This window comes from Lingula anatina, chromosome 6 (genome assembly GCF_051362555.1).
Source record: "Lingula anatina isolate TDL-2025a chromosome 6, LinAna3.0, whole genome shotgun sequence".
In the NCBI taxonomy this organism is placed as follows: Eukaryota; Metazoa; Brachiopoda; class Lingulata; order Lingulida; family Lingulidae; genus Lingula; species Lingula anatina.
Window position 1 is genome coordinate 24419331 of NC_141772.1, and position 26143 is coordinate 24445473.

General features: G+C 37.2%; 4 protein-coding genes and 2 long non-coding RNA genes across 8 annotated transcripts in view; 2 read left to right on the plus strand and 4 right to left on the minus strand.

Moving 5' to 3' along the window:
- LOC106161471 (uncharacterized) overlaps positions 1-9958 on the plus strand; it is a 14971-nt gene extending 5013 nt beyond the window's left edge. For both annotated transcript variants that reach the window (XM_087015242.1, XM_087015241.1), the window contains exon 6: positions 83-9958. Coding sequence is in view for 1 of the 2 variants with exons in the window: in XM_087015241.1 (XP_086871367.1) it covers positions 83-96 (14 nt within the window). In the remaining variant the exon portion in view is untranslated. The remainder of the gene's footprint in view (positions 1-82) is intronic.
- LOC147761411 (uncharacterized) lies at positions 1915-2614 on the minus strand. The gene is made up of 2 exons (XR_015335000.1): positions 2452-2614; positions 1915-2076 (listed from the first exon to the last, which is right to left on the minus strand). It is a non-coding gene; the product is annotated as an uncharacterized LOC147761411 (long non-coding RNA).
- On the minus strand, positions 3448-4486 carry LOC147761412 (uncharacterized). Its single transcript, XM_087016032.1, has 2 exons — positions 4326-4486; positions 3448-3698 (listed from the first exon to the last, which is right to left on the minus strand). The coding sequence occupies exons 1-2, from the start codon at positions 4405-4407 to the stop codon at positions 3448-3450; spliced, it is 333 nt and encodes a 110-aa protein (XP_086872158.1). The 5' UTR covers positions 4408-4486.
- Positions 9959-10034: 76 nt separating the features above from the next.
- Positions 10035-14648, minus strand: LOC106176720 (nuclear transcription factor Y subunit beta). 2 transcript variants are annotated; one of them, XM_013559223.2, is made up of 9 exons: positions 14485-14648; positions 13357-13436; positions 13043-13107; positions 12606-12671; positions 12279-12346; positions 11872-12001; positions 11486-11570; positions 11097-11182; positions 10035-10789 (listed from the first exon to the last, which is right to left on the minus strand). In XM_013559223.2, exons 2-9 carry the CDS (start codon positions 13430-13432, stop codon positions 10775-10777), a joined length of 591 nt encoding a protein of 196 aa, XP_013414677.2. In that variant the 5' UTR covers positions 13433-13436; positions 14485-14648; the 3' UTR covers positions 10035-10774. The 2 variants fall into 2 exon arrangements, with proteins under 2 accessions (XP_013414677.2, XP_086871371.1); XM_087015245.1 differs by lacking the exon at positions 14485-14648 and adding an exon at positions 14309-14376.
- Positions 14649-14692: 44 nt separating this feature from the next.
- Positions 14693-18653, plus strand: LOC106176721 (ubiquitin-like protein NEDD8). The gene is made up of 4 exons (XM_087015246.1): positions 14693-15076; positions 15783-15888; positions 16114-16301; positions 16682-18653. Exons 1-4 carry the CDS (start codon positions 15026-15028, stop codon positions 16763-16765), a joined length of 429 nt encoding a protein of 142 aa, XP_086871372.1. The 5' UTR covers positions 14693-15025; the 3' UTR covers positions 16766-18653.
- On the minus strand, positions 15190-20205 carry LOC147761413 (uncharacterized). Its single transcript, XR_015334999.1, has 3 exons — positions 20034-20205; positions 19252-19386; positions 15190-15632 (listed from the first exon to the last, which is right to left on the minus strand). It is a non-coding gene; the product is annotated as an uncharacterized LOC147761413 (long non-coding RNA).
- Positions 20206-26143: the final 5938 nt, after the last annotated feature.

Sequence of the window (26143 nt, forward strand, 5' to 3'; positions counted from 1 at the left end):
GTCAATTCCTCAGTGATAATTAAAATTAAATCATTAGATATTGTTAGTAAAATTATTCATTCAAATTCTGTTATAATTACAGCAAAGACAAGATAAGCCTGACTTAACACTGCACACTGGAAGAACTAAGAGAGAAAGAAGGTGACGTAAAGAGCACTTGAAAAGACCTACAGAACAGTCTGCTCCTGCGCATAGGATGGGTATTATAGTGCTAGGCTTTCAAGATTTATGTTTTATTAACTGTTTTAAAATTGTTATTGCAAAGAGTCAGGCAAATAATCTGTATTAAAAATACAGAAAGTCTATAATTTATTAGCAGTTTAAAGAATGGCTTTATAGTGAATTGAAGATATTTAAATAGACATTAATTGGGGAAAAGAACTCGCCATTCAAGTTAAGGCCATGGTTACTGATGTTAGTGTTTGGAATGACAATAATTTTAATGCTGAGCTAGAAAATATACTTGGAGATAATATTTTGATTCAAAAGAAAAGAATTAATGGCAGTATTGGGCATAATAGTACAACAGCCATCCTCGGTTAATTTGTTTTATTTCTATTGATCAGTCAGTTGTTACCTTCAGTGTATCACCTTCCTTAACGGTTTGTTGTTCAAAAGGTTCCATCTAGGCAGGGTATTTGGTTATGGCCAGCAGTGTGACTTTCCTGCCTTTCATTCCACACAAATTTTCCAAATTCTTTGCTAAAATTTTGTTGCTTAAAAATTCATACTTTTAATTGTGTAACTCCGACAAATTTTTCAAAATTATGTTTCTCTGACTCCTGGGATTGGCTAAGTCTTCAAAACTCCAACTTTCTGGCTTTTATCCTTATCAGCTTTTATCCTTGTCCCTCATATATTGTGGATATATATATATCCAAAAACACTTTCTGGTAATAAATAATAATCTATTTATTAGTGCATCCTGATTAAGTTATATTAACTTAACCCAAAAAGAAAGTTGAGAATTGTCTTTTTGGTAAGAACTATGCTGGCCCTGGTACACTGTGAAAGTGTCTGCCAGTCCCTTCGTGAATGACATTGAAAAAGCCACTGACGTGGCACTGGCACCACATAGTATAGCTCCGTATTAATTTGAGCATCTCTGTTCTCTTTGATTGCTGTTTTTATTTCTTCTTCAAACCCCTCTGGAATTTCTTCTGCACCTTGACCATCAGTTAAAAAACTTGATTATGTAGTTTCCATTTACTATTGTCTGTCCGTCATATGTATAAAAAGTGCATCATTGTGCAATGATAAAATATGTTTTTATTTCTTCTTCAAATCTCTCTGGAATTTCTTCTGCCCCTTGACCATCAGTTGAAAAAACTTGATTATGTAGTTTCCATTTACTTATTGTGATTGATATCCATTTCAGTAGACTAAGAGTCTTCTGACAGTAGGTCTTGTATTGGTATCTACATCTAAAACCCCTAAATACATTCTCCGGGGGTTGGTGGGGTGGGGGTGGGGGTTACTCCACCAGTGCAATGGTCTTTTCCTCTCCCTCTTCCTGATAATTGACACCTCAGATTCCTCTTCTCCGACTTCTCCTCATATACGATTTTATCCCTGTTGTCATCTTTTGTATTAGAGGTATTAGAAGTTTTCAAATTCATGTCTTCATTGGGGATACTTATTGTTTTGTGACAGACTTTTAACTGTTTGCAAAATTTTGTCCTGTATATTTATTGCATGTTTTGATGTAGCTTTGTATAGAAATTAACATATTCTTGAGCACTTTTCTCCTCATGAGAAGAAAATTTTCTTGTTGTGTCTCAGTGTCACAGAATTTTCTTTGCCGCTTCAGTATAATGTCAAACAAATATGGAAGTAACCAAAGGCCCAATTATTTTATTCTCAGTGGTGCATTTGGTTTTTTTTTTTTTTCTATATTTGTTAAGTTTAAGATCTCTGATTACGAACAGTTGAAGTTCAATCATATGAGTACAATTTTTATGTGCTTGTGTCTTTCTCTCTTTTCTCCACCTTTGTGATCTTTGGCAAAGCACAATTAGTTGGATGTATCCTGAACATCTTTGTCTGAACAGTCACAGGAGAGTTTTTGTGCTACACCTACAAATTAAGATAAAATCACTTGAAATATAAAGCTGGAAATGGCATTGTAGAAATTCAGTGTTACACTAGCAGAACAGAACTCCACATGGAATCAGTCTTTAATTGCATTTTTAGCACAAACACACAGACAAGTACATTTCATTACAGTGATTCACTATCATTCTGATACTGGGTCTCTGTTTGCCTTGCAGAGTGTTAACTGCTCTTGCTCTGCGTTGCCCACACTGAATGTAAGTGGCCTATAGGTGATTCATCATAAAATGGTGATTAGCGACGCATTGCTTTTCTCATTCTAAGTGTCGGAAGTGTATATGAAATGTTGAAATATTGCATAATAGTCTAGTGAATTATGAAAACTAAGGTAAAATTTACCCTCACTCATCATTTGCTTGTATTCTTCATCACTGGGGATGTGAAGAAATTGCCGAGGCTGAGGCATTACAGTAGCTTCTTCTTGCACAAGTTTGGCCTGCTGCTCAGCATCCTCAAATCCTTCATCCTCATTTTCCAATTCGGTTTCAACTTCTGTATCCATTTCGTCATCTTGTATCAGCTGTTCTACTGTTTCACCAAAACTGGGAAATTCCTTTCCTGTCTGGCTGTATAAGTATTGAATGCCAACAGGCTCACCTATAAATACAGTAAACCTCGCGTAAGTCTACATTTTCACCACCGAAAATTGTTAGTCGATTTAGGCACTTTAACAACTTAGGAATGGCGATTTAGCTAAGGGCAATATGAATAGGGACCTTTTCAACCAAGTCGGCACAAACGGAACTCGAGATCAACATGAAGAAAACCGAGCTGATGACCTTAAACACTAATAAATAATGTAAAAGAGAGGGACTGAAATTAATAATATATATACATATATACCCAAACTATTTTTACAAACCTGTGTATTTTGCAGGTGGCTTGTATTTTTCAAAAAATGGTCGTCCACAGACTTCCTCCCACAGCTGATTAATATTTGCTTTAATGGCCCACTGTATGTTCTTGGATGAACGGTGCCCTGGTGGTCAGAGGTGACTGCATCAGCAGACCTATCTGCATTCCATTGGAATAAACCATCCAGGAGGTACACCTGGAAATTCGTATCTTTCGCAAGTGATCCTACCAAAAAAAAAAAATGAAATGATTGAGTAAATGAGCATTACATATGATTACTTACTAGTTTACAACATATTATTGCTTTGATAATCAACATATACAAATATGATTAATATTTCTATATTGCTGGAAAATTGTAAAAAATCCTTATTTTTTCGTGTGATTTGTTATGATTTTTGCGTCACTGTTCACACATTATTCTCAGTTGCAGGGTACACAAAATTTTAAAAGTTATATTCAACATGGTCACAACATGTTTCAATTAAAGACTTTTATTTCCATACCTGGAATGAATCTGGTCATGTGCAGGTGAAAGTTTTCAAGTGAAGTAGATCCCCTGGCATATTTGTACACAGGCAGCTCTACACACCCTTTCTTGATGGCGTTGACCTTGACATATAGTTTCACACCAGGGGGATCCTGGAGACATGAAACATGTGCCTTCTGCTTGGCCCAGATTTCAGCCATCTTGGTTGTTTCTATTAAAGGTACACCACTGCTATCCAGTCCTGAAAAAGTATTGTTTACATTAGGTCAATTAATTGACTATAAAAAGTCCAACTAGGAAATGTTTATTTACCTGTGAAGGTGTGAATCACAAAATCATTACTTGCTTGACACTTGAAACTTTTTGTTATTGTTCTCCTTCTGAAGTCAATTTTTTTCTTATCTCAAAAAAATTCATAATGTTGAGATATAATAACACAATGAACAATGCATCAAAGATTATCTTTAATATACAGCGAAATGCCCACATTAAAACGGCTCTTATCGCAAAAACAAGTTGATTACTTGCAAGCTTAAGTTTTAAAAGAATTTAATAGCATTTCTTTGATTTGTATTCATTGGCAAAGTCTTAAAGTAATTTTATCTCATGCATTAAAGGGACAAAAATGTTCTTCCTTTGATTTTTATTCAATGTCAAAGTTTTGAAGTAATTCCATTTGATGCATTAAAAGACAAAAAATGTTTTTCATTTGATATTGATTTAAAGACAAAGTCAAAAATCATTTTCTCTGATGAGTTCAAAGGGAAAAATGTTTTATACTTCCCATTGTAGCAGGGTTTTCTTGTTGAGCAAGGGGAGTTGGATGTCTATGCCTTGCATTACTTTTTGGGACTTGAGGACCACCTACCTGATGTTGTGGTAGGCCCCAAGGACAAGACGCCATCTTGTCCAAACCCGGCCATCCCGCTTTTGATCACCTGGATAAACATTCAGCAGCTTTTCACAAATGGCCTCAGTATATCTGTTGCAGTTTGGTCACTGTGCTGGGCCTTGATTTGGCCCAAGACTCTGAAACATGGCAAATAGAAAGGATTACGGATAATAAATTGACAATGAAAGGTTATATTCCAATGCTTTCACCTTGAAAAAATGAGATTAACTAGTGAAAATTTACAGATATGAGCATTCAGGCTACATGCAGTAATTTATGTCTAATTTATAATGAAATACAGTGAATTTTTGCTACAGTTGTAAAGATCCTTTTTAGTAAACCATTACTCTAGCAGTACATTACAGTAGCTGGGCTATTCGAATGTCAATTGACATACGGGTGTATGGTAAACACAAATAGATAATATTGAAACTAAAATGGTACTTGGTGTCTCTATATTTTCTTTGTGTTTGTACTTACTTAGTGATGTTCTCCACGCCTTGCACAACATTCTTCCCCCTCCAGCCAAACTTTCCTGACCATGGCTTCTTTGTAAACCTCTTGGGGAAGACCATCCTCTTTTTGTCAAAGTCAGACAATTGTGACCACAGGTAGGAAATCCGTTCAGTCTGGTTCAAGCTAAGCACTTGCACGTCACGCAGTTCTACCAGGAACTCAGCAAGCTGCAGTACCTTGTCATACCTGGGCACATTATCAGGTCCAACAACCTGAAAATAATAAGGCAATCATTTATTTTTAACAAGCACTTATTAATTAACATGCTTCAATCTCAAAATACAAGAGAATAGATATAAATTATTTTAATCTTTACAATTTAACGAAAGCATTTCCTTTAAAAGATCTGGATTAAATATAAAAAAAACCTTTTGCCTGAATATGCCTATAAAGTTAAATAACTACACAAAATGTGGTAAAAGCTGAACACGTGCATACTTTATATGCAATACGAATCACTAAGTACACATTACAACTTGTCATCTATTCACAAGAGCAAGGGCAAAGCTTTCAGTTAGAGGATTATGCTGATTTGATATATATATATATATATATATATATATATATATATATATATCAAATCTGCATAATCACACAATCTTCCTTCCACTTTTGTTCATAAAGTTAGCGATGCATTGCTTTTCATATTCTAAGTGTCAGAAGTGTATATGAAATGTTGAAATATTGCATAAAAGTCAAGTGAATGATGAAAACTAAGGTAAAATTTACCCTCACTCATCATTTGCCTGCATTCTTCATCGCTGAGGCATTACAGTAGCTTCTTCTTGCACAAGTACGGCCAGCTGCTCAGCATCCTCAAATCCTGGGGATGTGATTCTTCAGCACTGGGTGTGAACCTTTTTGGAGACGCAACTGGGCTCGCTCTCGGGGGTGCAAAGTTTCATAACTGGTCATCTTTGGATTTTGTAACATATGGCTCGCTGACTATGTGCTGGTACGTATGGCATCACTAATTGAGCTATGCAAAATGTCTATTTGTTGGCTTCTTTTGGTCGGCTAAACAGCGTTTTTTGTGGTGCATCAGAGAATCAAAATCAGAGGGCTCTCTCTGCACTACAAATGGACAGATTTCGGGGAGTAACCCATTCATAACCACTGTAAGGGCCGTTCCCTCATCTAATCACGCAAGTTTGCCGTCATGACGTATTGCTGTAATGTAATTCTGTACAGGTTCTTCTAGCAGCTGATGACATCTAAAAAATTCTGAAGCTTTCACTCCACGTTTCTCCGTCTCTCAGTTGGTACTGTGCACAAAACTCGTGGACGAGCAATTCCCAGTTTTTCTGCACTGTAGTTGGTAATGACTCACTATTTGAGTTAGCAACAGAGGAAACAAGGCGGTGATTTGTGCTTCTTCTAATTTTTTATACTGCGTATAGTTTTCAAAGTGCTTTAACCACCTTTCGACATCTTCATTTTCGTGACCAGAAAACTTTTCTGGCGTTAAAGATAAATCTGACATCTTCAGCTTTTCTTTTCAGTTGTTAATTGTTGCTGGCAGTAATGACTTATGGCTATTTTCAGTACCTAGCATACTCAATTTCCTCTGCGCTGGGGTACTGACGATGTTTGCCCCTTGGTGGATGGTGTAAACCCTTCGGTGTCTACGCTCTTGCTGCCGTCATCACCATAACTGTATCACCGTTCCACTTGCTTATGTAGAGCGGGGATTGACTTTTTTCCCCCCACCACTTGTTATAGTGAGGGAATAAATGTTCGAAAGCTCCACACTGCTGACGTAATTCCTCACTATAACACGAAGTTATATGTGGCTCTACATCACTGTCTGATGGGCTCAAAAACCCTTGCTGTACAAGTTCTGCTCTTTTGGCCCTTCTCAGCAGTGCATAGTCACCTTAATCTATCTTAAATATGCAACTACTGAGCTTTGCCATAAAAGGACTGTTTGTCTGTAGTGCATCCATTTGGGAATCAGCACATAAAGTGCCATAAGTCAAGTCTGAAATGGTGATGATAGAATACAACATTATATTGTTCAAACTCCTATAAAATAGGGGAAAAGTGAGCAGTTGCTGTTATTTCCCCCATCAGATATTAGGGTTTAAATAATTTACCCTGTACAAAAATTCTTATTCCAATTTCTCAATTTTGTGCTGTGTTTCCATATTGGCTGTTATCACAAAACAATTCAACATGTATAATTATGTACTTTAAAACAATGTAATCTGTTACAAACTACATACTTTGCATGAAAGAATGGCCAGAAACTGAAATACTGCCTGATGCTCTGTCTAATACAGCAGTCTCTGCCTGTCGACAATACCGTCCTGCATATTCCTCAGGCCTTCCCCCTCGCCTTCAGTGAGCACAGACATAAGCACCTAACCGTGCTTGTTTCCAACATTTGTAGCCCACATTGCAATGCCTCTGCTAGCACTGTAAAGTCAGATTATGACACAATATAGAGGAGAAAGTGTTCATTGATAGCCCATACATAATAATAAGATTACATACTAATACCGTTATGAGCAATCTAATGCTGGAGTAACTTTCCTATAATTTTTTCTTTGGTGTTAAGCTTAACTAAGCTTAAAACATTTCTCAACAAAACATGGTTTTGTTTTGTTTTAGCATCATTAATGGAATCACATAATCACCTTTGCTTTACTAAAATCCATCTTAAAATTGAAGCCCACCATCATAAATTTTATTTAAAATAATATCACACTGAAAAAGAGAGAAGAATTAATGTACGTCCATGAACTGCTAGCTCACCTGCAAGCTTATTTGTAATTTTTTTTGTCGAGTCAATTTTGAGAATATCCCCAGTTATAGATGTGAGTTCGGCTAGTTCATAGTCCAGTCTTGAGATGACATCCAGTTGGTCCACTTTCATAAACCAGCAGTGTCGTGGGATATCCGTTAAAGGTGGTGGATCTAAAAACTCTGGCATTGTTACATGTGCCAAGTCCTGATCTCTGCTGCCTTCTTAAAGTCCAAGAAATCGGTGTCATATTGGCGGCACTTGTCCGCTGGAATGCATTAAAGGAATGCATTCAAACCACTTTGGAAACTGGTCAAACATCATCAAGATATACTCATGTCCTCTGCTAGTTTTTGGTAAAGGTCCAAAAAAATCTAGATATACTCTTTCCATTGAAGCATCAGCCTGAAATTTCTTGAGAGGGACTTTTCCCTGTCTTGTTGATTTTTTTGCTCTTGTTGCACTTTGAGCAACCTAAGACAAAAGTTACCAATATCACAACCCATGCCATACCAATAAAACCTCTCCTTGAGATGATCCTTGGTCCTCTTAGCACTCGATCCTTGGTCCTCTTGTATTCATCTGGTGTCCTCTGTATGCTGCTTACACTCTTCTTTATAGGAATATGAGACAACAGTGAAGGATTTACAGAGACCCCTTGAGGTTGCAGCCACTCACACACCAAGGAGGCTGGCTGTTTTGTCCTCCTTGACCCTGCTTGAGACAATGTCTGCCACCCTGAACAGTACAGTGTAGCCCCTTTGTGGCCACATGTTAGTGAATAGCCAACTGAACAAAACTCACCACATGGAATGGCTGTAATTTTGTTCATAACCACAAACACCAACTTCACATCCTCAAAATTTGTTGACTGTGAAGGATTACAATATGCTCTTTTGATACTGAAAATTTTCAAGTCTACACAAGGACTTTACCGCACAGAATGTACAGTCTTTTAATTGTTATGGCCGAGACAGTTTGCAGGTTCTGGACAATCTGCTTCAGTACTTTAAAGATAATTTTTTATGTATGATACATTTATATCAGGTTTTTTTCAGCAGATTTGTTGAAAAGTCATTATGTGTGCCGAGTTTCTTGGGACTTATATTATGGTAAAATTCTTGACATTGTTTATCAGACAATTTGATAGATGGATGAAGCTATGAGTCTGTTCTTTTATCCCAGTGGTTCAGAGTCCTTATGTCACACAAAAATATGCACTGTGCCTTCTGTGGATAGTGCAGAGCAATTGGATGTCTTAAACGTAACTTTTTCAAGGTCTCTGCTCTAAGTCCAAATGCTGTGGATCAAGATTGTGGTTCTGATGTAATGGTGTCTTCAGTCTTGACTTTAGTTTTCATCTCTCACATCCTTTCATAATTACGTCTTTTATTAACTGATTGTTTTTTTAATGTGGTATGAAGTTTTTGTTCAATTTGGTCATGACTATACCTCCATTTTGTTCTGAATTAATGAATTTTTTTGAAGCTGCTTTTTACTGACAATCTGTTCCACTGATATACAGTCAATGGACTTAATTTTTGCACCAAAAGCAGTCCAGAAAAGTAAGTACCTTCTGTGCAAATCTTATACACCCAACTTTCACACAAAACACATTTCTCCCACTCTATAATTTCTTCTAAAAGGTCTGTTTTGGGGATCTCCCGTCTTTCCTTTTACCTTGTTTTTTCTTCCTTTCACCAGCCTTTCTGCCCATGCTGGGTGGATAAGGGAAGGTGTCTGTACCAACACTTGTTTCCAAATGTCCAAAAGCTGTTGACTGTTTGCTTTGTACTATCTACAGTCTGGAGTAAAATGTGACCCGTTGCCTATGCCAGGCCTGGAGTAACTGGCCCAGTAATTCTACTATAACCAATGGTTTATAATGCCCCAGTAAAAGCCATGCTCTTTTTGGTGCTCTCTTTGTTGGTAAACAAATAACAAAACCTTTGACCATTCATAAGTAGAGCAAATTCTATTATGTGGGCAGTATTTATTTTATTTATGTATTTATTTGTTTATTTTATTACCACCTCAAGAGTGAGAGATCAATAGAACTTTATTTTTAGAATTTCCTAGCATGGCTGTTGTAATATTGTTTGTGGAAGTACAGGATAAAACAGTTCAGTTTGGAATTTAATTTTTCATCAGTGAACTAGAAATGTTACATATAATTCAATACTGTGCTCATGAACATAATGGAAATATTGATGTAACATAATTTTATAATTATTTGTTTAAACATTAAAATATTTTTTTAAGAAATAGAATGGAGCAGAAGTCTTTTTTAATGTATTTGGTGACAGTACACACTTTTTATATTGAATAAAATTATTTACTAGTAGGATCATTTGTCTTGTCATTTCCCACAGCACATTTTAAATGCCATTCTTTGGCCTTAGCAACTCACACCAAGGAAGATATCAAATTACACACTTTTTATTAACTTCACATTTCATTTCTTGTCAAAGTGACAAATATTTTAATAGACAAAGATATAAAACAACTAGTTTTAAACAGCTATGCTGGTGTCCAAAAAAATTACAAAATCCCTGTCTACCTTGAAGTCAGGTCTTCCGTTTGATTTTATCACCATGTCACAGACATGCTCTTCCCATACAACAAACTGCATCAAAACATACAGATACCCATTCCAATTGAATGGAGCTTCCTGAATGGAGTTTCTTATAGATTCATAAAGGTAAACAAGATCCTATTTTTGTGGCACTTTTGTGCTACGTTGCCATACTCTGAGATGTAGATTACAATACACAAAGAACCATATGTTACTAGTAAATATAAAATTAAATACACATTCTCAGGTAGGAACTGTTCATATTCAGTCACATGATCTTGTGGTACAATTAGTCATTGCTTTCACTGATGGTAGTCTATAAGACATAATTTAGTCTACTGTATAAGACTACCACCAAGAGTACAGCACTACAATATGGCCAACAGTGCTCTCAAATTATCCTGTTCAGTTCTGACAAAACTAGAGCTGCCTATCAGCTGCCACTGTCCTTGAGATTTGGTCACCTAGAACTGTACACGTGGTACCATGCAGAGAAAGAAAACCCTAAAATGTCCCCCTGTCTACAGGCATGTTCCCACTGTCTACCGAATGGTTGCTGTAATGTTGGTCAGGATTCCCTGCCTGTCATCACGTGAATGATATCTGCAAGTACAAAGAAATGGATTTAAAAATGCCAGCAACTTCATTCAGTAAATTTTGTTAATGGGAGTCCTCACAATCAATTACGCTTAAACCTAGCAGATGTCTTTGACCATTGCTGTAAAGCCATTTTCAGTTTGGTTGAGAATTTGCATTAAATGTGACAAATAAAGAACAACAGTTTTTGGCACAGTTCTGTGTATAATTTGTTGACATTAAATTTCAAGGGACAACAAAAACCAAAGACCATCCTATTGTGCCTATGGCACTATCAATGTGAAGTGTCATGGCTGACATGGTCTCCACCTACCTGATTAGAATAGCCCCCAGAATAGATGACGTTCGGTTGGCCAGCAAGGTCAGAGGTCAGAACACTGCTGGTTAAAATGGTTTGTGCTGGAAAAAAATGGGAGATATTTCAGTTTCAATCAACTGCTTTGGGATAAGTTAATACTGTCAGGAAGATTCTGATGAAACATACAAAGATACATCTAGATAACCATTTTGTGTTATATTGCAGTTACGACTCATTCTAGCACTGCTCAAAAATCTTTGGCAATTTAAACATAATCAAAATTTGTGTCATAACTTACCAAAATATATGTTATGATGAGCATAATACAACATTTGTTGTTAACAAAGACACAATGCTCAGCAATGGAAAACACGCAGTTTAATCTCTCAGTCTGATAACATTACCTAGAGATTCATCTCCTGTGAGCTCTAAGACTCCACTTGTATCACTGTCTAGACCACTGCCCATCCCCTTCTCTCCCTTACTGGCCTGGAGAACACAGTGAACACAGAGAACATTATATTTTCTGGTAATTTTACTTCCAGAACCTGCTCACAAGTACAGTCATAAATACCAACTTGTGCTCAGTATTTTCAATTGTCAACAGCATCAAAATTTGAAACAAAGCCTCAACTGTTTTTTCAACTAAACTGTATTTACTCAGCCTTTCACTTATTTTTATATGTAATAAGTATCTATGACACAGAGTTCTACACACCAAAACTTGACATTATGTAATTTTTGTAGCATTATCTTTAACATGTGCAGGAGGTTTTATAGAAATATTTACCTCTCTAAATTTTTGTAAATATATCTTCAGTGGTTCTACGTAATTATCAAAACCAAGAGTTGACATGGCAAACAGAATATCCTCCCCATTGATCGTCTTTCGCTTTTCCTGATGACAGCGCTCGCTGGCTCTGAGATATGGGGTTAGGGAAAGATGATATGGTATGGGGAAGAACATAAATACATATTATTATATATTTATAATATCCTCATTGTCAAAGTTGTAGTTGTAAATTATTTGTGCAGTTTAGGTGATCAAAGCTGTACAAATCAACTTAAAACATAAACTGAAAATTTTGCAGGCTACAGAAAAAAAAATTGTCACTTTTTAAAAACTGCAACAAAGACTATAATACCCCGAAGACATGAAATTCTTTAACATCCCACATTGTTTAAGGACAAGGATACTCGCTGGTGATAAAGCTGACAAATTCTGACACACACTCCTGGCCACACTCCTTGGCATCTTTGGCAATCTGGAAGAGCAGGTGGTTACACTGAGTATTATTTGTGTGCTGACAACTGACAAAGAAGTCACCTACAATTCTAAAAGGTCTCTAAGCACCAAGTTGCAAATAAATATAAATATTGCAAAATGTCAAGTTAAAAACAACTTAACATTTGCAAAAAGATTTTGTAAAAATACAATCAACAATTCTTAAATTACTTAAATCTAATATTTCAGTTGGAATTCAATTAGGCAGAGGATTTTTCTTATGTTATATCTGTACATACCTTCCCCATCTTTGGCACAGCTTTCTTCATGATTCTTGCTACATTGGCAATGGGCAGAAACCTGTCCTGTAATAGGAATATATAAACTGTTTGTACAATAAGCTTCTACTAGGAGAAATATCTTAAATATCTCTAAGTTTGATCAAACAGAATATTCTAATGTTGAGATTTATATAGTATGTAGAAATGAAACAGAATTATAGCATACAAATTTGTATTCTGTTGGTCAAGCCTAAGTTCACTGATAGGATAACAAGAATCACTTTGTCAGAACACTCTACCAGTAAGCCATCACAGAATTTCAAAACTGATTAAAATAGTTCATCTGATAAACTCATGTTTGCATATATGCAACCAAATACTACACTTGGATTTACAAGATCTGATCAGCCTCACCATAACTCCTGTCAGTAAAAATAAAAGCTAAGGTGACAAACCTGTTCTCTGAGAGGCTCCTCACTTCCCTTGTCTTCTCTAAGACTGTCCTCAGCATCAGTTCCTCCTGCATGGCATAAAATAGTCATTTAACATTTCTTTCTCAATTGTCCATTATCACAAAACATTTCACTTCAAAACAGGCTTATTTGTGTCTAAATAAACATGACAATACAATGCATTAGGCACTCTGTACATACACAAAGTTCTTCAAAAGAGTGTTGTTCAAGTTTATCCTCTAAAATATAAACATCAATTTGAAAAGTAATCATATTTTTGTGGCAAAGATAAATTTACAAATAGGAAGAGGCTGCACCTTGGAGATATGAGCTGTCTTGTAGGAAGGAATCCCCCAGTCCTGAGGCATCTGTAGCACCTTCACTGTTATCCATTTCCCTGTAAAAGGGAAAATATTTAAAACAAAATTATTTAAATATAAGGACATGGTTGTCCACGACATAATTGGCCCTCAAATCACCATTTTTTCCTTGGTAAGTTGGTATTCATATGAGTGATTACAGTCTTACTTCATGGTTCAAGTCAGGGCCAGGGATGTCACATAAACTATTTTCAAGACTTTGCCCCACTCCAAAAAACAATTTGGCAAAAAAAATGATTGGGAAGGAGTTTCTAAAATCCAATTTATATCAAGTAACTGATCCATTAGCAAGTCACTTGCATCATGATCTGCTGGCAAGTACAACTTAAATTCTAATTGCCTAGCTACAGATTTACTTGTGATGGGTAAATATATACCTATTTTCCTAGTAGGTATGTAAAGTCCTGAAGGGTTTCATACAGTTGATAGAGATTTGTAATGACATAAAAAACTAGCCTTATCTTGAAACTGCTCTTTCAGTAAACAGGGGCAGAAAAGGGAATAAGTATAAACTGTGTGAACAAACTCTTTCTAGGTAATCTGCTGAGCTGGGGCATGCTCAGTGGTGATTGGGGTGGGACAACTTTTGTGAATGTGCTTCTGGTGAAGGTGGGTGACAAAGGAAACTATAAGTTGCAAGTCAGTATTTCTTCTCCCTCCACTACGGCAGCCAACATTTGCTTTGGTACCTAATTTTTGATTAGTCTACAGGTCATTTTCTTCTAGCTGTAACATTTAGATAAGATTACAATTACAAACAAAAAATGCAACATTAAATAAACAGTGGTCGTCGTGTCAACACTAATTCCAAATCCAGGTAACCATGCATTACTTCCAGAATAAGTACACGACCCATACTCAATGACTGCAACTACACAAAGCTAAAAACCTGCAACAATACTGGAAAATGGCGGCGAACAACAACCGCTTCCATTCCAATAACTTATGACCTTTTCCCAATATAGATAACTTCTAATCTACTCAATACAAGAACAATTGGGCCGATCGCCACTTTAAACTTCGTACATCGTAAATCTATTGGTTGGTTTTGACAATACTACCGACCTGTTGGTGTGTGCAGAGATTGGTTGGTCAGCAGAGAGCCAGTGGCAGACGAGGAGGAAGACGTCCGCTGCTACACCTACCGCTAGCCTCCCTCCGTCACGCGCGATATATATTAAGCAATATTCCACTTAATGCGAACAAACCTAATAAAGATCTCTCAAGTGATGCAAACTACATTCACACCTTTTGCTTGAAAGGGATTTTGTTTATCATACCATCGATGCAATGATTTGAAGCAGCAGTTTAAAACACCGAATGGTAAATCGCAACTGATGGAATGCTCGAAGAGTGCTTGAATGCGCGAACAAAAGAAGTCGACAAAGCACTTATAAAAATAGCTAAGTAATTTGCATAATATATCCACATGTATTGTTGTTTGTCTATTATGTTTACGAAGTTTGAGAAGAGGTGAAATTAATCTCAATGGGTGAATTTTTCATGAAAAATTTCCCATGTATCTCTGCGCGGGAGGGGATTTCCTCCTTCTTTCCTGCTTTCGTCAGTTCCGTCACGTGTAGGGCATAAACAACAAACGGACACCATGTTACTGGTTGTAAAATTTTTGGGTAAATCGGAGCAGTGCAGTTTAGAGGTGTGTTTTCTTTGGTTTGATTATACTTTTTGGTAAACGGTCAGATTCTTCTGGTATTTAGTTATTAAAGCAGTACGTTATTTAGGGATAATAACTCTTCGTATTCATGTGAACAACTCATAGAAATGCAATATATTCTGTTGTACCACAAAAACGGCAGTTATAGCTATTATTCTGATATCTGAGCTTGTCTTTAGATCATGTGATCTCCATTGATGACTAATAAACATCTGTTATAATCTCTTAAGAAAAAAAAACAATGTATTGAATGTAAAAATGGATTCATTATCCATTGGTAAATATGGGTAAAAATTGTTGTTTACTCCAGGAAAATTCATTTTTTGGCCAAAACGAAGAGTTATTATCTCTTTAAGCTTTTGTTAGGTGTGCATGTCTCTAATTTCTGTCTACTGGTATCACACAATGAAATGTGTAGCACTAGTAGTAGACTATAGTATCAGCACTGCCACGCTCATTCTTTGCTCGACACACAGGGAAGTTGGAGTTGTAGGGAAAAATTGATTCAAATTTGGTATCTGTGGCAGGATTGTGTGGGCTAAAATAATGACAGGTGTAGAATCAATTATAAAATTGGTTAATTTAGCCGCCTGTAATATCAGTTTTAATTAAAATTAAAATGTTATCAAAATTACTTCATGTTACATGTGCATTGTATCAGTCTATGCATTTTTTTCTCCCTCAATAGATTCAACACAGTGATACAGTGGAGACACTGAAGGAGCAAGTAGAGAAGTGTTTGGGTGTTCCCCCAGAACAACAGAGACTAGTGTTCAAAGGAAAACCTTTAGCAGGTGAAACACACATCTTCAATTTTCTATTTAATTATGTTGCTGTCCATGTACAATGAAGTTTGATGTGATATGTGATCATGAATGAAATTTGTTGTTTTCCTAAACTAATTCCGCTTCATCAATGTTATTAAGTAGTATATGTATAACCTCATAAATTGACACTGAATTAAGTGTGACTAGGAAAGCATGTGTATAATTTAAATTATTACATTTGACAATTTTCAGATTCCCAAACACTCGGTGCCTATAAGCTGTCAAGTGGTGACAAGGTGTTTCTGACTCTCAAACCTGGTACAACAGCCACTGGTGTGCAATCAGCAGGAACAAAAGAACTCAGAGAAGCCTTGGAGCAGACCTTGTTACGACATTTCAGTGCAAAAGATGCCAAGTTGGTTTTAAAGGAATTTGAAAAGGTGAGAAAACTCATTTGGAGGTTATAATTTCTTGTTATATCTACATACAGTAAATGTAACTGGAAACAAGATATATTATAGATAACTCTGTATTTTTGTATCCCTAAATTAATTATTACAATCGACTTTGTAGATGCAGTGCTTGTTGTAGACAGGCACAAAATAAAAAATTGTTTGCACTGACACATTATCAAGTGATATTCCATCCATGCCTTTATGTAGACAAGATTTTAATTTAAGTTTTAAGAATTTAAGTAGATTGCATAATCCCATCATTTGTGTTAACTGAAATATTATGTACTGATAGTGTAAAATTATTGTAAAAAGGACTTCTGAAATCAACACTTTTCTTGAACAAGAGCATACACTTTTTTTTTCAGATATATGGAAAATGTATAAAAAGTTTAAACCTAGATGATATAGAGAGACTTTCAGCTGGTAGTCTACAGGCTAGTGGTTCTTGATCCTTGATATATCAACTGACTTCACAGGAGATGATATAGAGAGACTTTCAGCTGGTAGTCTACAGGCTAGTGGTTCTTGATCCTTGATATATCAACTGACTTCACAGGAGATGATATAGAGAGACTTTCAGCTGGTAGTCTACAGGCTAGTGGTTCTTGATCCTTGATATATCAACTGACTTCACGGGAGATGGAACACAGCATTTTGAATGGAAATAAGTACAAATATGGTGTACTGTGACATAAGCCCAGAAAACCTCAAAGAGATGCCGTCATTCTTCTTCCAGCCTTCTGATTGAGGGATTCATGTCTTTTAGAGAAGAAGTTACCTCATATTGAACATGTTGTCCTGTAATGTCACATACTGAAGATCAAAAGACAAATACTGAGATAACAATGGCATATTATTACAGATATTACATCCAAATATTGCACAGTCTGGATATATTACAGATATTGTATCCAAATATTGCACAGTGTGGTTATATTACAGATATTACATATATGTTTTTATGTAATTATTGGAGTATTTATTACACAGTGTTTATAAATTGTACATGGGTTAACAGAAAATGGAATAGCCTATGGATATTGGTATTTTAGAAAAGCTAACAGTGTTAACATGGGGATTATATCAACTGGACATTAAGTCCTAGCAATTATATTATTTAATCACAAAGTACATGATCCATGGATCAAGAAAACTCCCAGCAGCTGCAGACTACATTGATTTGGCACATGCCCCAGCCAGAGGAGTCCCAACTAAGTTCATTTCTTATCCATTTCTTGGATTACTGTCAGTCTTTATAGGTGGTTACATTGGTACCTAGGAGACCATTCCCAGAGCCTATAGTACTAACTGTGGATTCTCATTAAATTGAAATCAACTAAAGTGGCTTAGATGTCTGTAACACCTACTGTAGCTGCTAGGGGATAATTAATTATCATTTAGCAGCTTCAGTAGGCGTGACAGATGTCTAAGCTACTTAAGCTGAATGCAATTTAGAAAGAAACCCCTTGGAGATGGACTGATCTTGTTAGATCAATCTAGGTATGGGAACCCAGTCTAGGAAAACAAGCTGGAAGGGATCTTTGGTATTTTTGGCAGGCCTAGATCTACTAACATCTGAGCACTACCAGCTGTGGACTTAAAAGAGGCAGCTTTTTATAGATCACTGTGACTTAAGATGAATAAAGATGAAGCTTGGCATACTATGTATAACATACTATTTATAATTTACTGGGTTTCCCTGAGCAAGGGGAGTTATTATGTAGTTAATTTTTGTTAAAGTATTGTATCTATCCTGTGCTAGTGATGTTATGTGGGTTGTCAGGAAGCTGTCAAGATGAGTAAGTACACGTTATTAATGTTTCCATTGTTCGGTTTAATGCAAATTCTTTAAAGATAATATAGAGATACGATAGGAAATCTTAAAATGGATTTTAAAGATAAAAAATCATTGTTTCCCTATCAAGTTGATATAATTTTGTTTGGCTTTCCATGATGACGCTGTGAAATGCCCCCATTAAATCATGTATTTTTGTCATCATGTTTTATGGTAATAGACCACATTTTTTTCATCATGACAGTGACTTTATATGCATATGAATAACCGCCCTAAGGTGTGAAAGCCATTACATGTGGTATTTCCACATCGAGGATTAATGCATTAATGATAGGAATATGTGTGGAGAAGCATTTATACTTATTCAGAGAGTGGAATGAAGGAAAAGACATTGGTGGTTGAAATAAGGAAGAAGTTGTTTAATCTCATTTGAGTCACACAGCGGAAAGAAGTGATATGAAGATCAGAGAACAAAAGATTAATGTTTGCCTCTGAGTAATATCACAGTCTGTTATGGTGCATGTAGACATGTTCTGGAATCTTTTGCAAGGATAATGTTATACAACAAGGTAGGTGGCTCTTGGAGAATATTTTTTAAAGCTCAGTAAGGAACTTTAGGGTCATATGTTTAAAACCAAGTGATCTAACTAGTCCGGGGATCAAACATGGTGCGACCCACTTGAAAACAAGCCAAGATTTACTTATTCCCCTGCTGGGACGGCGCGCGCGGGGAAAGGCAATTTTTACTTATTCAGAGAGTGAAATGAAGGAAGACAGCAGTTACAATACAGAAGAAGTTTATTTAATCTCCCACTGTTCATTCGAGGCACATATACATAGAAAGCCATATGAAATTGCGAGAGCAGAAGATCGATGTCTACCTCTGCCTAATATTATAGTCTGCTATGGTGTGTATAGCCGTGTTCTGGGTACAAGGAAACTGTTTTTATACTATGCAGTTGCCTTATGGAGAATATTTTTCACAGCTCAGAAAGAAACTTGGCAAATTTCTCGCAGTATAACGCAGGCGATTACTCTTTCCAAGCTAACTCCACAGGAAGACGTGATCTCATTGCCTTTACACGAAAAGAATGTCGGCTAGCTCATTGGACTTGATTCCCGCAGATAAATACAACTCACCACAGGATTATGTTGGGAATTTGGTATGAAAATGGCGGTGTCTTGGAGCTAGTGTCACACGCTATGTCCTCGGTATTCGATGTAGCTGACGTGACGTCTGTCCAGTACGAATCGCTTCCTTTATACACTGTCTCCCTGGAATTGGTGAAAAACTGATAGCGACATGTTTAGAAAAGAAAGGTTGTCACAGTCACGTGTGAAAGTATCATCTTTTTGTTTTTAACTAGTAGGCAGAGTGAGACCACTACCCTCTACCAGGGCCACAGAATGATTTTTCACTAGATATTTACAGGTACGTCTTTAATTAATTCATGACACATTTCTTCACCGCGTCAGAGAAAAGTGCATATAATTTGCGGTCGTAGTATAGGGTATGAGACTATCGTCTACCAAGGCCACAAATTTATTTCCCCCTAAATATTCACATATCTCTGGTTAATTCTATGCCCTTTATACTGTTAGAAAATATTGAAATGACGTCATCACTCAGCTAGCCTCTTGTATAGAGTAGAATATGAGACCATATACCAGTGACCTTCTGCGTTCTTATTATAATATGTTATAGACAGTTATATAGGCCCCTATTTTAAGAAGTGAGTAATCTGCATTTGACATTTACGGTAATAATAGTATATGCCGGCGCGGATTTCACCCTTATTTATTTGCCTATAAATATAATCTTGGGGTTGCAGCGGAGCCGCCTCGTTGATTTTCATTTATTTTCAAGAACACTGGCCGCATCTTTGTGTACAGAAATTTGCCATAAAAGAATTTGCACTCACCTAAATCCTATATACCTTTCGTTGTTAGCTACGGTTGTCATAAACCTGCCCCTTCCCCGCTAGCGTTTGTCAGCGGACTAAATACATAAAGGTTCCTTGCCTCGCTGGGCTGAGGTGGAGAAAGTGACAAATATATTCATTGTATATTGTATTCAGTGACGGATCATGGAAGGGGAATGGGCCGAATGGCAGACCCCTCCCCCCCCCCCCCCCAAACAAAAAAAAAAACGGTTTAAGGAGCCAATCGAGACAAAACCAAATAACTTGATTCCCAACCCAGTTTCCCTACGTAGAGAAAATGTGATATTTTATATTTTTAATGAATATTATATTATGAATATATAATTTCATATTATAGTTGAGTATAAGATGTTATAGCCCTTATAATATAAACTACCGACCTCAGTCCCTGTACTTGGTTGTGTACTGCAGATAAACTTCTGTTGTCTTGGCAAGTGTCAAAGGTGAGGGGGGAAGTTAGTGTATAGTGAGTTCCTCGTGGCGGTGAACGACTCTGCCTCCCCACGTGCCTGACACTGAGACTGCCTCGATAACGTTAGAAACGATACGTTCCCGCTTCCAGATACCGTGACTGAAATAAACATAACAAAGTATCACCATTCTTCTCTTGCTTCAGACAAATTCTAACTGACACACTAATATTGCCTGCTGGACAGGTAATGTAAGTAAATTTTGAAATAGTTGTCTAGTGTGCTGGAAATCACGCTGTTGCCTCCCCCCCCCCCCCCCCCCCCCCCCCCCCACCACCACCGCCATACGCATCCCCACACCCCAGGCGCACACACGCACGTATATTACATAGAGTGCGCGCCTAACCTTGACAACGACAACTGCAAGGGAAACCAGATTGTTGTGCAGTCAAAACGCTTAATTGGCTCATGCTCTATGAACGCCGAGAGGGATTGTGTTAGATGCTCTTTGTTGTGATTAAGAGTTGCTTTTAGTTCACACTGAGTAGTCCTAGGAATGGAAGTCCGGGGTCCCATATGTTTAGTAGGGTAAGTCGGAGTAAGTGGGGTTAGTATATGTCTCCCGTACAAAGTAAAAGGGAACGGACTACGGTTCCTAGTGGACTACCATTCCTACCACACCGGCATGAAGACATGGTGAAACTAGAAAAACACTCCGAGAGCGCAGACCTCCGCCAAGGCAGCAATTTTGTATTATTATTGATTATTGATTGATAATTGATCCGGATCACCACCAAACAAAAACTAATCGTCTCTTCCTTGGCCCACTTCTGACAGTTCCTGAAAATTTCATCAAAATCGGTCCATAACTTTTTGAGTTATATTGACGGACAAACAGATAAACAGGGGTGAAAACATAACCTCCTTGGCGGAGGTAATAAACGTTTAACCAGGAGGCCCGATGCAATGGGTCGCACCTGTAGCGCAACATCAGATTGAACCTAGCCGACCGGAAACCTGAATTGAACGTAGTCGAAACTGCTAAAATTTATCGTTCACAAAGCGCTTCTGAGCGAGGTTACTCGGAAGACCGACAATTACACCACTCATAAAGCACTCAAAATTACAAATTAAAATCTACTTTTAATTCAAACCTCCAACATCGCCTTTTCTTAGAAGCTAGCCTACTTTCTGGAATGCTGGGGAATTTCAGCTAAAAACATTATATAGTGTGCTAAAAATTTCGTCCATCATACTTAATCGTAAGTGTTTGTCTGGCAAAACTCTGACAAAACGTCGACTTGGAAACAAAAAAAGCGGTGCATAAACATCATAACAAAGTGAACAAATAATCATCATTTTCTTTGGCATTAAACAGACTGAGAAGTTCTAATTCTAGCTTTCACTTCTACACACAAGAATCGACTCATTTCATATTTAGGACATTATAGGTTACTTCCTGGTTTTGCTTCATTGCACAGGGTACAAGACACGTTTCGTGGTCAAAGGCGCCGGTCTTGTCCTCACACCTAGTGATGTCCTAAGACGCTAGTGATGTGGTAAGACGCACGTACATGTAACAGCCCAGTTTAATACCGACGTGTTTAAGTTCCGTGCACTTTCCAAATGAGTATTTGAAGAGTTTTCGGTCTCTAACATCGCCTTAGAAGCTAGCCTACTTTCTGGAACTTTGTGGAATTTCAGCTAAAAATAGATTACATAGTGTGCTAAAAAAATTTGTCCATCATACTTAATCGTTAGTGTTTGTCTGGCAAAACTCTGATAATACATGTACGTCGACTTGGAAACAATAAAGTGGTGCATAAACATCATAACAAAGTAAACAAGTTATCATTATTTTATTTTACGTCAAACAGACGTAAGGTTCTAGGTTTTTTACTTTCACTTTTACACTAGCATCGATTCCTTCATATATCATATTTAGGTCGTTGTAGGGTAGGTTACTCCTGGTTACTTCCTGGTTTTGCGCCTGTCCACCTAAAACACGTTTGGGATCAAGGACCCCTGTGTAGTGATGCCCGAAGACACTAGTGATGTCCCAAGACGCTCATGATGTCCTAAGACGCACGTACATGTAACAGTCCAGTCAGTTCAGTACCGGCGTGTTTAAGTTCCCTGCACTTTCCAAATGAGTATTTGAAGAGTTTTCGGAAATTAGACCGTCGGTACACCCCAATTTCCCAAAGGAATGCCAGCATTGCTTTAATGTAAAAGTCCAGGTAAGGGTATAGCGCTTTAATGGAGAGTGTGCTAGTAAACTGCCTTTAATTTAAGGCATGCTGTAACCATTTTAAACTTTCCCAGTCATTTTTATATGTGTAAATTCCCTGCAAAGCTAATTATCTTTCCCTAGAAAGACTTTTTAGACTTTAAAACTTATAAAAACCTTTCAAATAAAAATACCCGATGTCGACATTTCCCTTTGAAATGTACAGGAAGACATGACCAGTCATTTAGAGCTGAATCATTAAAATAATAAAAACTGGAATAAAACATTCATATCCAAGTGCAGAGAGGAATGATTCGCATTGCGAGCAAGATGATATTGCTTTAGTTTAGGAGGGAAATTTGATTTGGCGGGAAAATCCCAAACAGAATATATCTTTAAAGTTTAGAGAATTATGTAACTCGTTATAGAACTTTGGGTCGTTTATTTCTCGCACACGGGTCACATCAGATGGTACTGAGGCAGGTCCTGAGTGATATACTGAAATTGTTGCCAAAATGATAAAGAAAACAGTATGGTTTAGCACTTTCTCTTTATCCGTACTGGATTTTGAAATGGAAGCCAACTGCTAGACTGAAAACATTTTATTGTCTCCGTTTCTGAGTATCTCTATGAGTGATAGTTTTTTTTTACAACTTCACTGTTCACAGCCCTTTGGATGATGTTGTTTAATTCCTAGGTATACCCCTATGACATTAAACAATGATAGTATTAAACTAAGAGACTTAACTAAGTGAAGTGTTGAATTCCCTTCATAACCAGCTTCAAATATTGTTGATAGTAGGAAGTGTTATGACTGTATTTATACATTCATATAGTGAGCAAAACACTCATACAGACAAAAGCAATTTCAAATGGAACCCAAACCTGACTGCAATATAAGTGCGAAAGAGTCAAAAACATTACATAGCTATATACAAATCAACAAACGTCAGTTGCTGAATTTTCCTAAATGATAGCCTCATTGGCGTCTTTACAATTCCAACATGTTCCAAACTGATGTCTGACGTATTTGGTTGTCACATGCATCTTCGTTTGCATATTACCGCACTAACATAGCTGATCATTGCTCTCTTTTCAGCCCCACCTCCCCCACTCCCCACTCCCCGTCACAATGGCCAAAATTTTCATATGAAATCACCGTATAGATCTGTACGAAATAATTATCAAAATGATATCCTATCCAAGCTTTCGGCCCCTAGGCCTTCTTCGGGGATTGTCAGGGATAGAATATTACATCTTTAATTAGATCTTCATAGGTGCTTCATTATGATAACTCATTAAATAGCCAGCGTATAGGATGATAGTCTATACACACTAGCACATTACTTATCAAACACACTCTGTTGTGTTAGAAAAGACAAAATTCGATTGATTGTGTTAGAGAAGGAGTTAATGATCAATTATTGATCGGCGCTCAATTGTCAAATGGTTAAATGGGTTACTACCATGATCATACTAATCTTACATTTTCGCGCGTGCCATTATTCCAATTATTGAACAAAGGAAAAATAAATGTAGTTTCATTTTCCTTTTTGGATCAAAAAGATACAATGACAGTATGTGGGAAGAGATAAAAAATACCATAATACCATACTATCCAATTCTGCTAATTGTGCCAAAGTTTGAACTTGACCTTCTTTTTCACAAAGTAAAAACCCCAACTGACAGTCAACCCACTGGCAGCCACTTTGATTATATGACATGTGCCCGCAATGGCTTTGTCTACGAAATAATGGCCCACAAACAATTAAGATCAAATTTTTAGACAATGACGTCTGTATCAATAGTTCCTCTCTGTGGTGTTAAAATAAGCCAATAGGTACAAAAGTACATCGACGACTTCGATTGCTGTCGAGGTTTCGGTTTCAGTTTCACTTCCTATTTCGAAATTAATCAAGGAGATAAAAATCTTTCTACAATTATTGAAACTAAAGGCTTAACGACGAACTTGAATTACGTATTTGAGGACCCTCACGTCGCCGCTCAGATTGATAGGCGTAATCTGTGACTATATAAGTTTAGCCTTGTCCACTGACGTCAGTCTTGTTGCACGCGAGGGAGTACTCCAGGGTTATTCCAGGAAATGTTTATTCCCGACAAATATTTGAGAACACTTAAGGTTTTTTAAAGATAAAGATGTTTTTTTACGGACCACTATTTCGGCTTGAGCTAGAAAGTCTGACGATGTTAATCCTCTCAATGATTAAAAAAATGAAAAGGGAGGCCAAAAATTGGCAACAGACGCCACTTTTCAGGGTATTATTGTAAATGGATAATAAAATGTTCTGGTAAAAACAAAATGGCCGTCAAATGAGGTCAGTGCACTAACGTTAACGTCCCTACATACTGTACACAATACAACGCAAACTTTATGTGGACACACTTCGCCGCAAAGCCTCTTCAAGTGTATAATGTCTTGTCGGGGTTTTTTTTCGCATCAAAATATTCTTTTCGCTTTTAAAATTCAAAACTAAATTATTCAATGGCATTTAAGAGCGAGGTTTTAATTAAATAACCGGTAATGACGTCCGAATTAAGTCCCAGAAACAGTTTCATTCTGTTAATTTTAACAGCCCGCTGTCACGCTCTTCTTGGAAAAGTCAACATGCGGTTCACTTATCTTAACATTTACCAGCTGTGCTTTATTGAACCATTCCCCATGGTTGATCTGTTAAAAGTATGCACTTGGTGTGTAAAGGGAATAATTACGGAGTCAGGTACGTCAGGTGTGGAAAGGCGGTAATAGCTCGCAATTCTCAACACTGTTGCAATGCCTTTAAAGCACTTGCTTGTAATTTTGAGACGCACGTACTATTTCCACCTGTAATGGGTCTTACACCCCATTTCCATGGATTAGATCAACCTACTTTAGATCGACCTAACTCCCTGGGGGTTCACGCTAAATAGCTGTCAGCCGGGCGGACACGAAAGTTAATTACCCTCTTACAGCTTGTAGTAGGCGGGACGGACATTTAAGTCGGATTATCTGAAAGTAATCTAGTGAGACTCCCCGCGGGGATAGATCGATCTAAAATCTATGGGAATAGAGCCTTACTGTTATTCACGGGACAGGACCGTTGTCGGCAGGGGACAGTTGCCCAACCAACCACCCTCCACAGAGAATTTTTGGAAAAAGGGGATCTTATAAAATGTTAACCTTTTCCTTTCTCCCAGTCCTTCAGAAATCTTAGTTTTCCTTCTGTGTGCGTCTCCATATAACAGATGTAACCTGTTACTTTGTATTGTAGTCCTTCATCAGCCACCACCCCCAGTATTTTTGGCAGCATGGGTCCCTGACCGTATCCTTCAGCAGGTCGAGAGATAAGCTTGTTAATAAGGTGGGCGCCGGGGGGGAGTAGTGTGAGCCCACGTGACAGGGGGCGTATGACACTTCTGGAGCTCTTATACGTGTGTACAATATATTTATC

Bases quoted from the DNA above. Each gene is read 5' to 3' on its own strand.
- LOC106176720 (XM_013559223.2), bottom strand. From the start codon at position 13,432: ATGGATAACAGTGAAGGTGCTACAGATGCCTCAGGACTGGGGGATTCC. The intron at 12,672-13,042 runs GTTTGTCACCTT...TTCCTATTACAG, and splicing joins AGGAGCCTCTCAGAGAACAG to GACAGGTTTCTGCCCATTGC. The intron at 11,571-11,871 runs GTAAATATTTCT...TGTGTTCTCCAG, and splicing joins ATTTACAAAAATTTAGAGAG to GCCAGTAAGGGAGAGAAGGG.
- LOC147761412 (XM_087016032.1), bottom strand. From the start codon at position 4,407: ATGTTTATCCAGGTGATCAAAAGCGGGATGGCCGGGTTTGGACAAGAT. The intron at 3,699-4,325 runs GTAGGTGGTCCT...ATACTTTTTCAG, and splicing joins GGGGCCTACCACAACATCAG to GACTGGATAGCAGTGGTGTA.
- LOC106176721 (XM_087015246.1), top strand. From the start codon at position 15,026: ATGTTACTGGTTGTAAAATTTTTGGGTAAATCGGAGCAGTGCAGTTTA. The intron at 15,889-16,113 runs GTGAAACACACA...GACAATTTTCAG, and splicing joins CAAAGGAAAACCTTTAGCAG to ATTCCCAAACACTCGGTGCC. The intron at 16,302-16,681 runs GTGAGAAAACTC...TTTTTTTTTCAG, and splicing joins TTTTAAAGGAATTTGAAAAG to ATATATGGAAAATGTATAAA.